General features: G+C 47.7%; 2 protein-coding genes across 3 annotated transcripts in view; one reads left to right on the top strand and one right to left on the bottom strand.

Annotated features, from left to right (window-relative positions):
* The window catches only part of LOC146702420 (uncharacterized), a 15,151-nt gene extending 13,248 nt beyond the window's left edge, over positions 1–1,903 (bottom strand). Inside the window, exon 1 of the mRNA XM_085469048.1 lies at positions 1,606–1,903. The gene's annotated coding sequence lies outside the window, so the exon portion shown is untranslated. The remainder of the gene's footprint in view (positions 1–1,605) is intronic.
* A 4,493-nt stretch (positions 1,904–6,396) lies between these two features.
* On the top strand, positions 6,397–9,447 carry LOC146702419 (uncharacterized). Of its 2 annotated transcripts, none has more exons than XM_085469154.1 (3): positions 6,397–6,936; positions 7,939–8,218; positions 8,551–9,447. In XM_085469154.1, the coding sequence occupies exons 2-3, from the start codon at positions 7,948–7,950 to the stop codon at positions 8,856–8,858; spliced, it is 579 nt and encodes a 192-aa protein (XP_085325280.1). In that variant the 5' UTR covers positions 6,397–6,936; positions 7,939–7,947; the 3' UTR covers positions 8,859–9,447. The 2 variants fall into 2 exon arrangements, with proteins under 2 accessions (XP_085325280.1, XP_085325278.1); XM_085469152.1 differs by having other exon boundaries at positions 7,936–8,218.
* Positions 9,448–13,971: the final 4,524 nt, after the last annotated feature.

The following is a 13,971-nucleotide window of genomic DNA, read 5'->3' as shown; positions in this document are numbered from 1 at the left end:
CTTTTGCCCATACGAAAAATGTCGTGAACACACTAATATTTCACCAGTGTTGTAACATCACATGTCGTTAGCGTAGTCTGTCTGTGTCTGCCCTCTGCAAACAAACATGTTAGAGTTGGTTGTGATATACAGTCTGCATAAGTGTGGTCAATCGAATAAACATTTATAAGGAGATGGCAGTTACTGTGAATGTACAGCAGTTACACAGTGATTAGTAATAAACAGTCAGACAATGACCCTGACAATCTCATTCAATCTTGCAGATTGCACCTTCTGTGGAAAGTGGTACCACACGGTGTGTGTGGACTTCCCCTGTGCAGAAGGCGACTACAAATGTTGTGGGTGCTAAATAAACAGAAACAAATGATCCCTGTTGTCTTTGCTTACTGATTGTTTTCAGTGTTGACAATCCACATTGCTGGCATTGCATCTGTCAACATGTTTGTGGGTAGATTTGGATGTACCAGGGGTAAGTGCAGCCACTCAGCCTCTACTCAATGTGATCATAGCAGCAGGTGCAGATGTGTCACAAGTTAATCTAGTAGTGGCCTATGGTCATGTGTTAGTGGTGGGAACAGTCATATCCACTCACTCTCACTGGCTGTTTATTACTAATCACTGTGTAACTGCTGTGAATTCACAGTAACTGCCGTCTCCTTACAAATCTTCATTAGATTAACCACACTTATACAGACTGTATATAACTCCAGCCATGTTGATGAATTGCCTATATTGGCTGGAAATATTCATTTTCAGGGAAAGGACACAGACAGACGATGCTTACAGGATGTGATGTTACAACACTAATGAAATATTGATGTGTCATATTTGTCCAAGGTGTATTTCATTGTTATGGAAAAAGAGAATATTAAAATCATGATGACCAATTGGAGTGGTGATGTCTATGACTTTGTGTATATAATTTGGAATTTTGTACAAATGTAGGCCAATAAGGAATATATGATATCATTTCATTCTTTCCAAAGGTTTATTTGCATGACGCACAAACAGACACAATTGAAAGGTACAAATGTGCATGACACTGATTCAAACGTGGTGCAGATGTGTCACAGGTTGATCTGGCTGTAGGCTGTGGCACTTGGCCAGAGGTGGCGCTGGTTGACTCGAGTCCATGTTAGTGCACAAAGTAAACTGCACGCTGTAGTTGTGAAGCAAAAACGCTGAATTCGGAGAAATAAACCGTGCGAGGGGAACGATGACGACGACAAGAGTCTCCCGATCGTTTACTCTTGCTGTCCTGTGAACAACATCGGCGTGGTGTTACTTGTTTGCTGTTTTCGCGATCGCGTGGCGCACGAGGATATCACCAGGTAAACTCGCCACATTTTTAAACATTTTGTTGTTCAACAGCATCAAGACTGACGGAGTGTGTTTGAGACAACCTCACAAGTGTCACAGGTGACACATTTGGCTTTTTTTTGCTGGTTTGTCGGTAGCAGCTCCTGAAACGCAAGACTGCCACACATCTGTTCGACCAACGCCAGTTGATCTAAACGCCAGTAGATCTGGAACACCGGTAATCTAATTACTTTGGTAGCTGCTGCTCCTGTTTGTTCGAATAAAGATTCATTCAAAAAAACAAACCTTAATTCTCAGTGACGTCACAGCGCCTCGTCTCCTCCGTGAAGCCGCCGTTAGCCGTTACTCAGACCCGTTAGCTGGCGGCTGTGCACCGGCGCTGTGAGCTCCGCGGGCCGCTCTAGGCCTCATGCTGCGGGTCTTTAAAGCGGCTGGAAGCGGAGAAATGAGCGGGACCGAGCAGCTCGCTTTTGGCGCCGCTGCTAATTCTTCTTCTTCTTCGCCGCTGTGCCGCGCTCTGCCGCCCCCGAAGGCCGCAGCAGGAACTGCACCCTCACATGACGCCTGCGCACTAGGACAAACAAACACCGACTTCTTCTTCGTGCTCTTTAATTATGGGAATTCCGACTCTTTTTAGAGAACCGACTCTTTCGGCTCGACTCACTAAAAAAAGACCCGGACTTTCGGATCCCAAGCGGTTCTTCAGGATCCCAAGCGGTTCTTCAGGTTGTTTGGTTGCATTAATTAATTTATTATCAATAGCAATATAAAATTATGCACAAAATTAACTACTAATGTAAAAAAAAAAGTGGTTTTATTTATATATGTTTATTAGGTGGTGTTGGAGAGGCGGATGCTGTCCAAGATAAAGACAATGTTGGATAACACCTCCCACCCACTCCATGACATGCTGGTCAGTCACAGGAGCTCGTTCAGTGAGAGACTGAGATTACCGAAAAGCACCACTGAACGACACAGGAAATCTTTCCTGCCTGTGGCCATCTCCCTGTACAACGCATCCACTTAACACACTGTTTGCTGCTACAACTACACATGTTTCTTTTTAAGCTATTTATTTATGAGTGACTTATGTATGTATGTATGTATGTATATATATGTATATATTGTACTATTCTTAGTTAGCGTATTGTCTGTCTTGTCTTAATGTTGGTTTATAATGGAGCACTGTAACAAAAAATAATTTCCCCCAGGGATCAATAAAGTATTCTGATTCTGATTCTGATTATTATATAAATAGTCTTTTATTTATTCACAAAATGTAAAAAAAAAAATTATAAAATCCAAAAAGCAACTATGTACAATTCAACTTTTAACTATTTAAAGTTTCAGATTTTTCCTTTTAAACAAATTTAAAGGAAACAACACAAGATACTGCAAACCACAACACAATAAAATATTGATTAAAATATGCAAAACACAAAGAAAAAAAATGAAAGCCCAGGTCTTTAATTAAGGGAAAAGTTGGCATTTAGAAATATTAATATCACACTCAACTGACTGTGTTTTATTTTTCCATTGCACTGATGGGTGGACAGTTCTCAGGTGCCTGTGCAGGTTGTTTGTGGAGCCGGCTCTATATGATAGTCTTTTCTTGCAGACTCTACACTCTGCCTTTTAGTGTCAATAAAATTTAAATGGTTCCAGATTTTGCTTCTTTTCTTGATGTCACTCATTTTCTTTAACATACCTTTCCAATGTAACGATGTTGTGTCTTGTTGTTGCTACCAGCTCTCTTTCTGTCTCTCTCCCTCCTGCTCTTTTCGTGTGCTACTGCTGTTGCCAAACGCAAGGCTCTGTTTGCACCCCTCCAGTCTCTGCTCTGCGCAAAAAAACACGGCTCCCAATAGAGAGTGAAAATGTGACGTCATTCCAGGGTAAAACCACAAAGGATTCTGGGAACAAGTGGCAAGCAGTACTAGCCCACGCAGGCTTTCCCATGAAAACAGTCACACAGCGATAAAAAGAAACACAAATAATGGCAAGAAGCTGTTGTATTATTAACTGCAATAGCCAGTCGCATGACAGCCACAGGAAGCCGACGGGTAAAGAAATCGGTTGTAATCGGATTACATCGTTGAAGAGAAATTGTTCAAGCCATGTTTCATGGCTTGAACATGAACATGACGGATGGCCTGGATTGCAGACCAAATATAATGTCCCAGAACACTCCAGCTCACATGTTAGTCTGCTCCAAGTATTTCCACAAAGGTCAGTTTTCTGTTGTAGTTATTACGTAATTTATCATTTATCATAACATAATTGTTGATTTAGGTTACAAATAAGTCTTATGTTGATTTGAATTGAATTTGCTGCGCTATGCTGCTTTGTTCACTGTGGCTTTGCGTGCTAATGTTTGTTGTGTTTTGTAGGCAAACCAGCCAACAAAATACAAGAATGTGATCCAGACTGGGCCCCTCTATCAACCTGGGTCATACAGAGTTTAAAGCTGCTACCACAGTGAGATTTGATTGGTTAAGAGAGAGAGCGCTATCAAAACAGCCACGAAGCGTCCCGCATATATGTGCCCAAGTGTTGTATTGAAGCAATCAAGTGATGAATAACTGTTTTCCAGTATGTTGTTTTGCAATGTTGTTTTGTTTTGTTTTTTTCATTGTTGATTTGTTTTTCACCGAAGCAGCTAATAAAGCATAATGAAATACAATTTTGCCTCTTTCTTGTAAGATTCTATAATAGAATGAAACAATAATGCCAGTTATAAATAAAGACAATAAATTGAATGAATTACGAAACACTCATTTTATTTCTATTACATCTGAAAATGTTGTGTAATATTACAACCTGAAACAACAAATAGACGCGTTGTCCTGTAACAACAGCTGTGAGATGGAATAGTCCAAATCACCAAAGTAAACTGGACCTGGGCTTGTTGCAGGGATCTGAAGTTACTAAACATTTTGTGAGTGTATGCACTCACAATTAGGACCATATAATAGTAAATATGTGCGTGATGAAAGTTGGGCAACATGCTAACGTCCTTACTCCACTCTGTATGCTCGTGTGAGTCTCACCTTTTCACTCCTTTGATTTTTTCCTCATACTCTTTTTTTGCCTTTGCGTCACGTGACTGACAAGGGCGATCGTGGCTCAAGAGTTGGGAGTTCGCCTTGTAATCGGAAGGTTGCCGGTTCGAGCCCCGGCTTGGACAGTCTCGGTCGTTGTGTCCTTGGGCAAGACACTTAACCCGTTACCTACTGGTGGTGGTCAGAGGGCCCGGTGGCGCCAGTGTCCGGCAGCCTCGCCTCTGTCAGTGCGCCCCAGGGTGGCTGTGGCTACAATGTAGCTGCCATCACCAGTGTGTGAATGTGTGAGTGAATGGGTGCGTGACTGGATGTGTAAAGCGCTTTGGGGTCCTTAGGGACTAGTAAAGCGCTATATAAATACAGGCCATTTACGTCTGTCTTTGTACAGACCTGCCGTGTTCTCCGTCGTTTTGTACAGAACTGTTTTTGGGGCAAATAAAATGCAAGTAGGGATTAAAACCGCAGAATTAATGATTACCGGTGCTGGAAATACTAGCGCTTGATGCAGTGTTTTGATTTTGTTGCCACGGGTACCCACAAAGCAATGTGCGAAAGTCACGTGGTCCGTCAATCTCTATAAGGATCCGGCTCACATCATTCACTTCAAAGTGTCGGCTCTAAGAGCCATTTCGTTTGCGACCGACCCATCACCAGTACAGTGGAACCCCGGCTTATGAAGACCGCATTTAATGAAAAATTCAAGTTACAAAGGCACTTAATGGCAATATTTTGCCTGTAGTACGACAAAATGCCCGTGTAACAAAATCCGTTTGTGAAATGCGTTCCACTGTTCCACGTGAAAGATGTTGTCTCTGAGTGAGCACTCAGAGACGGACTGTGTTTCAGGTTGTGAAATCCACGAAACTCGAAGCTAAAGTCCTCAGAGAGACATTTGAAAGCAGCAGCATGGAGGCTGCTGGGCCAAGGCTCTCCACAGTCTTTCAGTTCATTGGTGGGTTCGTTTCAGCTTTTGCACCGTTTCCTGTCAGCGTCAGTCGTTTCAAACATCGCCGTGTTTGTCAGGGCGTTTCCTCACAGCGGCCCCTATGAGGCTGCTGTTCCTGAAAACACCTTCAAATGTTTTGTATTTGCTTTGTTTAAGTTCTGCCAGAGGTTTCTTCCTGTTAAAAGGGAGTTTTTCCTTCCCACTGTCGCAAAAGTGCTGCTCATAGGGGGTCATTTGATTGTTGGGTTTTTCTCTGTATGTATCATTGTAGGGTCTACATTACAGTATAAAGCACCTTGAGGTGACCGTTGTTGTGATTTAGTCCTGTATAAATAAAACTGAAACTGAAAATAGAAATTATTTCTTTTCAGATTGTCACAATCAGCAGGGCTGACTGTGTGTAGAGTGAAGGGTGGACCCAAATGCAGACGGAAACAAAATGTGAAACATGACTTGAATAACAGAAAACGAGCCATTTATTGAGGCTGGCAAAATAACTGTAAACAAAAGGCAAAATGCAAGGCTAACAATAAACTAAACTGGGTGAGCTAAATTAACTTAAAAACCTACAACAGGAACATGGACTTGACATGAGGAAACTTGACGCAACTTCTTGGCTTGCAAACAAAGCAGACGATCTGACAATGACACATTGAAAACACAGGACTTAAATACACAGGAGGTGATTAGGGGAAGTGGGAACACATGGAGGAACAGCTGACTGACATGAACCTAATGACAGGACAGGGGAAGTGAAACTAAATACAATGAACAAAGAACACATGACTCCTTCAAAATAAAACAGGAAACACTGAAACTAGACATGACAACACAAGCTTAACAGACCTAACACGTGATGAACGATACAAGAACTCAAAAATAGAAACCAAGGAAACAATAAATAATAACTGCCTTTCCTTAACTAAAGCTAAATAGGAATGACACAAACTAATCACATATCTAAAATGAGACAAATACAAAATGAACTCAGAGCGCTGGGTCAGAGACCCAGCCTGTGACACAGATATTTTAATTTGTAAGTTGTTTTTTTTCTTTCAGCAGCTCAAATGTTTGCTTTCGCTCAGGTTTAGTGGCTGACCTCGCTGCACCTGAAAAGTAAGCAGGTCAGTGACACGTGTGCAAACCTCACTAACCCACATACAGCCCACTTCCACCTCCATTGGGCTGAACCAGTGAGGCCGCCCTTCGTGTTAGTGTGGATCACAGTTAATGTGAGCGCTGGTGGGGGGGGTAATCTGTGAGGAAAACTAAAAGCTGTGCGATACAGTCAAAACTCACACATCGATGTCATCACATGCATTTTCCAAAGATGTTCAGCGGGCCACACTGGTGTCTTTACGAGGTCCATTCTTTTCTTTGTGTTTTGCATTTCCCTGATGTAGACAGATGTGAGAGAGGTTGATGGTGAGCGGATGTCTTCTTCCTGTGTCGCACTAACACAGGAAGCATGAAAGAAGAAGCCAAACCTCTGACATTAGTCAGTCTGAGCAGCGCCTCACAACTGGCAGAGCAGCAGCCCTGAAGCCCGTCTGACAGGCACCGGCGAGTGGAAGCGCTCCTATCTCTGTCATCGCTCCGAGCTGAAAGGTGAGTGTGTCTGCCGTTTCTACCTGAAGCTCCTCGTCAGCTTCAGGGTCGCCTGGGAGATTCTGGCTTGGCCTTTGAGGGCGAGCGCCACAGAAGGTTTCCTTCCTGCGAGCCTGACGTCTGCTCTCGCTGGTGTCGATTAAAAGCAGCTGGAGGCCATCTTTGTAAACCTGCTGAGAACATCTGCAGGGTTTGCTCCTTCTTTCACACTTCATCATCAGCCAGCTGTGTGTGATCGCTTTGTCTTTAATCTGAGATCAGGTTCAAACCAGTTTGAGCTGCAGTGGCAGGAAACAGCTGAGGGCGGGGCATGCTGACATTCCCGACTCCTGATTGGTGTCGGGGGTGTCCCCAGGCGTTTCCACTTCCCTCACATCTCTCCTGTGTATCTAAGTCCTCCGTGTTTCCTCTATTCTTTGTCGGGTCGTCTGTTTACGTCACGTCAGGTCACAGAGTTTACTTACAACTGTTCATGTTTGGATTAATCCGCGTCTACGTTTTGCATGTGCCTGTTCATTTTCATGTCTCCTGCCAGAGTTTTCATAGATTGTTTAGTTTTCTTACTTTAGGTTTTAGTTCAGTTCCATCGCTTGTTTCGCCTTGCTTTGTTTTTGTTTTCTGGGATTCAGCCCAATAACTTGACTCGTTTCGTTACTCCTCTTCTCGTGTTCTCCCGTCTCCTTGGATCTGCTCCGGAAACACATGTGCAATTCCCGCCGTGACAGTCATGTGGAGAATTCAGACAGCGCTGATGAGGGCAGATACTTCCAGGTCACGCCTCCTTCCTGAACTAAACCCCGCCTCTTTCTGTGCCTCTGTCATAGTCGTCCATGTGTTTGTGGTGCACTGATTTATTACTGGAGATGTTTGCTAACACTGACTGTGTTTCACGTCGGCGCTCTCACAGTGTAAAGCTGGATCTGCGTCATCGCTTTACACCCGCGTGCGCTCATTACCCATGATGCATCAGAGTCTGATCACAGTGTTTTCTGATGCTAGCAGGAAGCCGAGATGACGGAGCCGGACCTCGTCAACATCCTGGAAGACATAACAGATGAGGAATTCAAGACCTTCAAGTGGAACCTGAAGAACGAGCGGTTTAGAGACATCGAGCCCATCAAAGTGACCCGGCTGTCGACGGCGGAGCGGTGCGACGCCGTGGATCTGATGGTGCAGAAGTATGACATGGACGGAGCCGTGCAGGTGATGGAGAGCATCTTTAAGAAGATCAACAGGAACGACCTGGTGAAGAAGCTGCGAAAGGTCATGGGTCAACCTGCAGGTCAGTGAGGCTGTGGGCAGGCGTGCACTTCCTTTAACCTGTTTGAGCGTTTGACATTCAGGTGACATCATCAGGGTCAGAGCAGCGTCACGCTGTGACAGGACGTGCAAACAGGAAGTGTGTGCAGAGTGTCTCTCTCCCTTTTAAGGTGCATTCAGAGCAAACAGCTGATGGAAGGAGCCGCCCGAGTCGGAGCTGCTGGATTGGATGTTCTCAGGAACTCTGAGGCTCCCGTGGTCGGAGGTCTTCGGCTTCACGCCGAGGCTCCCGTGGTCGGAGGTCTTCGGCCTCACTCTGACCTCGGCATTAATCCGTCCTCCTCTCTCTCACAGGTCTTCCAGGTCCCGATCTGCCAAAGACCGCCGCCGACTCCTCGGCAGAGGAGAAGTTGGCGGCCGTTCGCTCTCAGTTTATCGACAGAGTGTCCGAACCCGTCCTGAAGAAGCTGCTGGATAAACTCCTGGAGCGCCGCGTCATCATCGATGATGAAATGGATTTAGGCGGAGTGAGGAGCAGGGCGGATAAAGCCCGACAGGTGATCGACGTGGTGCGCAGAAAAGGATCCCAGGGCAGCTCGGCTCTGATCGCCGCTCTCTGCGAGGTGGATCCGTGCCTTTCACGGGAGCTGCAGCTGATGTGACGCACTGCCAGATGTTCAGCACTCACAGGAGAGCAAATTAGGAATCATCTGTAACACCCAGAAGCAGCTGATACAGTTCAATGTTTAATCCTCCAATCCACTTACAGAAACACGAGCGCGAGGCTCATCTATTTGGTTTGGTTTTCACATCAAAGATTTTCACAGAGACGATTTTCTATGCGTCTTTATACAAAGATGTTCAAACAGCAGAACATGTCAGAGTTTCAGCAGGTTTCAGGACTAAAGTGTCCCAGAAACAAGGCTTTGAGTCAAACCTGAACAGTCGGCTCTGTGAAAACCTTCAGGATGGATGGAAACCAAGATCTCTGACTTCCAGTCTGATAACAAAACAATCAGGAAAATGACTTTATTTGTAGAATTTTCATCGGACACTGATGTTAACGAGAAGTTTATTAGATTTTATGGAAACATTTTAGAGCTGATTAGAATAAAAGTCCAACAGATTAATGAGGATTTTGGCTGTTTTCATGTTGTTGAAGTCAAACATGTCAGAGAGCAGAGGGTCAGAGTTTCATGTTTCTTTCTGTAACTCTGATCAACGTGAAAATAAAAGATGAGTTTCCTGTCACTGTGTCTGGTGGTTTGGCTTTGTAACACACCTGTTCAGCTCCAATAAATGTTTGAGTTTTAAAAGAAGAAGCAGCAGGAAGACAACAAAAGAAGACTCTCAGAACTATCTACACTGATGAACTCTGTCTGAGTACCAGAGGTAAAACTCCAGTAAAGACCTGAGAGATGATCTGGACCTTCTGTCACGGCTGCCGATGGCAAGCCGTGTGGAGTTGGAAGAAGGACCCAAGATGCAGGCAGTGGATGAGATACCGGTGGTTTTATTTACAGAGGTGTAGTGGCAAACAAACAGTGGGGCATAACAAATAACTAAAGACACCTAAACTGGGAGGACTAAAAATAACAGACCTGGGAGCATATGACAACAGGATGAGAAGCAGAGAGACGCAGACGAGGAACAGGACACCGTGGAACACAGGGTAACAGACTGACACGGAGTTACACAGACGAACCGGCAACAGGCAGGAGAACACACAGGGCTTAAAGACACACACCAGTAATCAGGGGATGAGAGACAGGAGGGCAACACAGCTGGGAGGAATCTGGGCTGACGGGACAGGGGAAACGTAAACTGAGCACACTCACATACGACACGGACCTTCACAATAAAACAGGAAACTCAGACACATGGAACCAGACAAGACATTGAACTAAACAGACAGATTCACAAACAGATGGGGTGATACCATAGACAGAGAGATACAGACGCAGACTCAGAGGCAGACTGAATATAACACATAGAACTTAAACAATCATCATCTAGAAAATGATAACAAACTAAAAGCGCTGGGTCACCGACCCAGGACCATGACAGTACCCCCCCCCCTCAAGGGCTGGCTCCAGACAGCCCAGCAGAAACACAAAAACCGACCAAAACAAAACAGAAAAGGACCCGACCAGGGCGGGTGGAGGGGGCCCAGGACGGAGGGACAGAGTCCAAAAAGGCCCAGATGGTCAAGTTCAGGAGGCCGACCATGCGAATGGCAGCGGGGCAGGTCCCGATGCCGGCCACGCAGTAGGCAGTGGCGTGGAAACAGTTCTGGGGGCCGACCGTGCGGACGGCAACAGCGGCGTGGAAACAGTTCTGGGGGCCGACCGTGCGGACGGCAACAGCGGCGTGGAAACAGTTCTGGGGGCCGAACGTGCGGACGGCAACAGCGGCGTGGAAACAAGTCCGGAGGCCGGCCACGCGGAAGGCAGTGGCGGCGTTCAGGAGGGCGTCCACGGTGGCGGAGATGCCCAACAAGCGGCCAGGCAGATGACCGACGATGTGGAGGTGGTAGTAGGGGACCTGAAGGCTGCGTGGCCCCTGCAGCCCCAGGCGAAGCGGAGGCTGAGGCTGGACCAGACGAGGCGGAAGCTGATGCTGAGGCTGGACCAGACGAGGCGGAAGCTGATGCTGAGGCTGGACCAGACGAGGCGGAAGCTGATGAGGACGCTGAAGCAGAAGCTGGACCAGGCGAAGCTGATGAGGAAGCTGGAGCTGAAGCTGGACCAGGCGAAGCTGTTGAGGAAGCTGGAGCTGAAGCTGGACCAGGCGAAGCTGATGAGGAAGCTGGAGCTGAAGCTGGACCAGGCGATGCTGAAGCTGGAGCTGAAGCTGGACCAGGCGATGCTGATGAGGATGAAGATGCGGAAGCTGGACCAGGCGAGGCAGCTGATGAGGATGCTGAAGCTGGGACAGGCGAAGCAGCTGATGAGGATGCTGACGCTGGACCAGGCGAAGCGGATGAAGCCGAAGCAGACGCTGGACCAGGCGAAGCGGATGAAGCCGAAGCAGACGCTGGACCAGGCGAAGCGGATGAAGCCGAAGCAGACGCTGGACCAGGCGAAGCGGATGAAGCCGAAGCAGACGCTGGACCAGGCGTAGCGGATGAAGCCGAAGCAGACGCTGGACCAGGCGTAGCGGATGAAGCCGAAGCAGACGCTGGACCAGGCGACGCTGAGGATGCTGAAGCCGGACCAGGCGACTGCGTGGAGGATGCAGCAGAGGCCGGGCCAGACGCCGGAGTGGAGGAAACTGCTGCTGCAAGCGTGGATGAGGCTGCTGGTGGAGCAGCTGGTGGCTGGATGGGCTCCTCGGGCCCCCCAGCTGACGAGAAAGAGGAAGGAGGCTGGACAGGCTCCTCGGGCCCCCCAGCTGACGAGAAAGGAGGCTGGACGGGCTCCTCGGGCCCCCCAGCCGACGAGGAAGGAGGCTGGATGGGCTCCTCGGGCCCTCCAGCGAGAACAGTCTCAGGACCAGTGGGCACAGGGGCCCCTGGAACACACAGGACAAAACCAGCAGGCGCACGGGTCTCTGGCAGGGACAGAACAGGACCAGCAGGCACGGTGGCCTCTGGCAAACACAAAGCAGGCTGAAGCTGCACAGAGCACAGACTCTGCTCAGGCAGCGACAGCCGGGTGCAGTCCTCAGCTGGCTTCTTAACCTCCAGGGGTCCAGAGTCTGCTGGGGGCTGAAACCCAGCCTCTGGGGAGGCCCAGGAGTGCATCTCAGTCTCAGAACTGGCCCGCTCTTGAGGACAGTTTGCAGGATTGTGTGGTTTGTCTCTCTGCCTGGAACGAATGGGTGAACAATAGTTTCTTTCGGATTGAATTGGCCTAGCTGGTTGTACAGGAGGAGTTGGTGAAGATGATGGCTGAACAGGTGGCTGAGCTGAGGGCGACCGAAGTAAAGGTTGAGACAATAATGGTGGGGAAGTTGGAGACTGAACGGAGGATAAGGCTAATGATTCTTCTGACAACTGGACTACTGACTGGGCTAGGGATTGTAACATGGTTTGTAATAAGTCTGGCTGTGACTGTAATTGAGCTACGGATTGTGAGGCTGAATGTGGTGGAGGTGGCAACTGAGCTGCTGGCCGGGCGGCTAACTGAGCTGCTGGCCGGGCGGCTAACTGAGCTGCTGGCCGGGCGGCTAACTGGGCTTCTGGCCGGGCGGCTAACTGGGCTTGAGGCGATAAACAGTCTTTGTCCTGTGCCGTACAGAACATTACCCCTGAGTAAACAGTCCCACAGTTCAGACCAATAATATTGTCCTGTCCACTCACCACAGCCGGCCGCTCAGAAATCCCCAGGTCCGACTGTGGCGAGGAGCGTCGGCAGCGTGAGCGCCGTTTCCCCCTTGAAGGCTGGGTTGAAACATCCTCTGTCGGACCGGGCAGTGAAGCATGAGTTGCAGGGTGGATAGTAGCAGCCGGGGGGTGAAGACGGAGTTTGTTCAGAATGAAATTCTGTGCGAGTGGGTGAAGTGAGCTGAGCAGCCAGGGGAGACCAGAAACCAAGCGCTGTAGCCGATTAGCCACGGCTTGGCGAAATTCTCTCCCCTCGTGCTCCAGCCACACGTTAATTAATTTGTCCACAGAGTAAACAATATCCTCCTGGAGCTCCTTGGGCGGGTTGAATGCTGCTGGGTCCATTGTGGCCGGTTCGTACTGTCACGGCTGCCAATGGCGAGCCGTGTGGAGTTGGAAGAAGGACCCAAGATGCAGGCAGTGGATGAGATACCGGTGGTTTTATTTACAGAGGTGTAGTGGCAAACAAACAGTGGGGCATAACAAATAACTAAAGACACCTAAACTGGGAGGACTAAAAATAACAGACCTGGGAGCATATGACAACAGGATGAGAAGCAGAGAGACGCAGACGAGGAACAGGACACCATGGAACACAGGGTAACAGACTGACACGGAGTTACACAGACGAACCGGCAACAGGCAGGAGAACACACAGGGCTTAAATACACACACCAGTAATCAGGGGATGAGAGACAGGAGGGCAACACAGCTGGGAGGAATCTGGGCTGACGGGACAGGGGAAACGTAAACTGAGCACACTCACATACGACACGGACCTTCACAATAAAACAGGAAACTCAGACACATGGAACCAGACAAGACATTGAACTAAACAGACAGATTCACAAACAGATGGGGAGACACCATAGACAGGCAGATACAGACGCAGACTCAGAGGCAGACCGAATATAACACAGAACTTAAACAATCATCATCTAGAAAATGATAACAAACTAAAAGCGCTGGGTCACCGACCCAGGACCATGACATAAATATGACCAACCTATCTCTAATAATCAGCTATGTACCACAGGCCTTCAAGCTAGCTGTAGTTAAACCTTTACTCAAAAAGCATCTCTAGACCCAGCAGTCTTAGCTAATTATAGGCCAATCTCCAACCTTCCTTTCATATCAAACATCCTTGAAAGAGTAGTTGTCAAACAGCTAACAGATCATCTGCAGAGGTTTATTTGAAGAGTTTCAGTCAGGTTTCAGAGCTCATCACAGCACAGAAACAGCTTTAGTGAAGGTTACAAATGATCTTCTTATGGCCTCTGACAGTGGACTCATCTCTGTGCTTGTCCTGCTAGACCTTAGTGCAGCGTTCGATACTGTCGACCATAATATCCTATTAGAGCGATTAGAACATGCTGTAGGTATTACAGGTACTGCGCTGCAGTGGTTTGTATCATATCTATCTAATAGACTCCAGTTTGTGCATGTAA

This window comes from Copadichromis virginalis, linkage group LG9 (assembly GCF_057382275.1).
Source record: "Copadichromis virginalis isolate Kocher_CV1m ecotype Utaka linkage group LG9, C_Virginalis_male_GT1.1, whole genome shotgun sequence".
NCBI lineage: Eukaryota > Metazoa > Chordata > Actinopteri > Cichliformes > Cichlidae > Copadichromis > Copadichromis virginalis.
Note: the sequence above shows the minus strand (reverse complement) of the source record. Positions and strands in the feature narration are given on the sequence as shown.

Excerpts from the sequence above, each read along its gene's own strand:
- LOC146702419 (XM_085469154.1), top strand. The coding sequence starts at position 7,948 with ATGACGGAGCCGGACCTCGTCAACATCCTGGAAGACATAACAGATGAG. Across the intron at positions 8,219-8,550 it reads GGTCATGGGTCAACCTGCAG|GTCTTCCAGGTCCCGATCTG; the intron begins GTCAGTGAGGCT and ends TCTCTCTCACAG.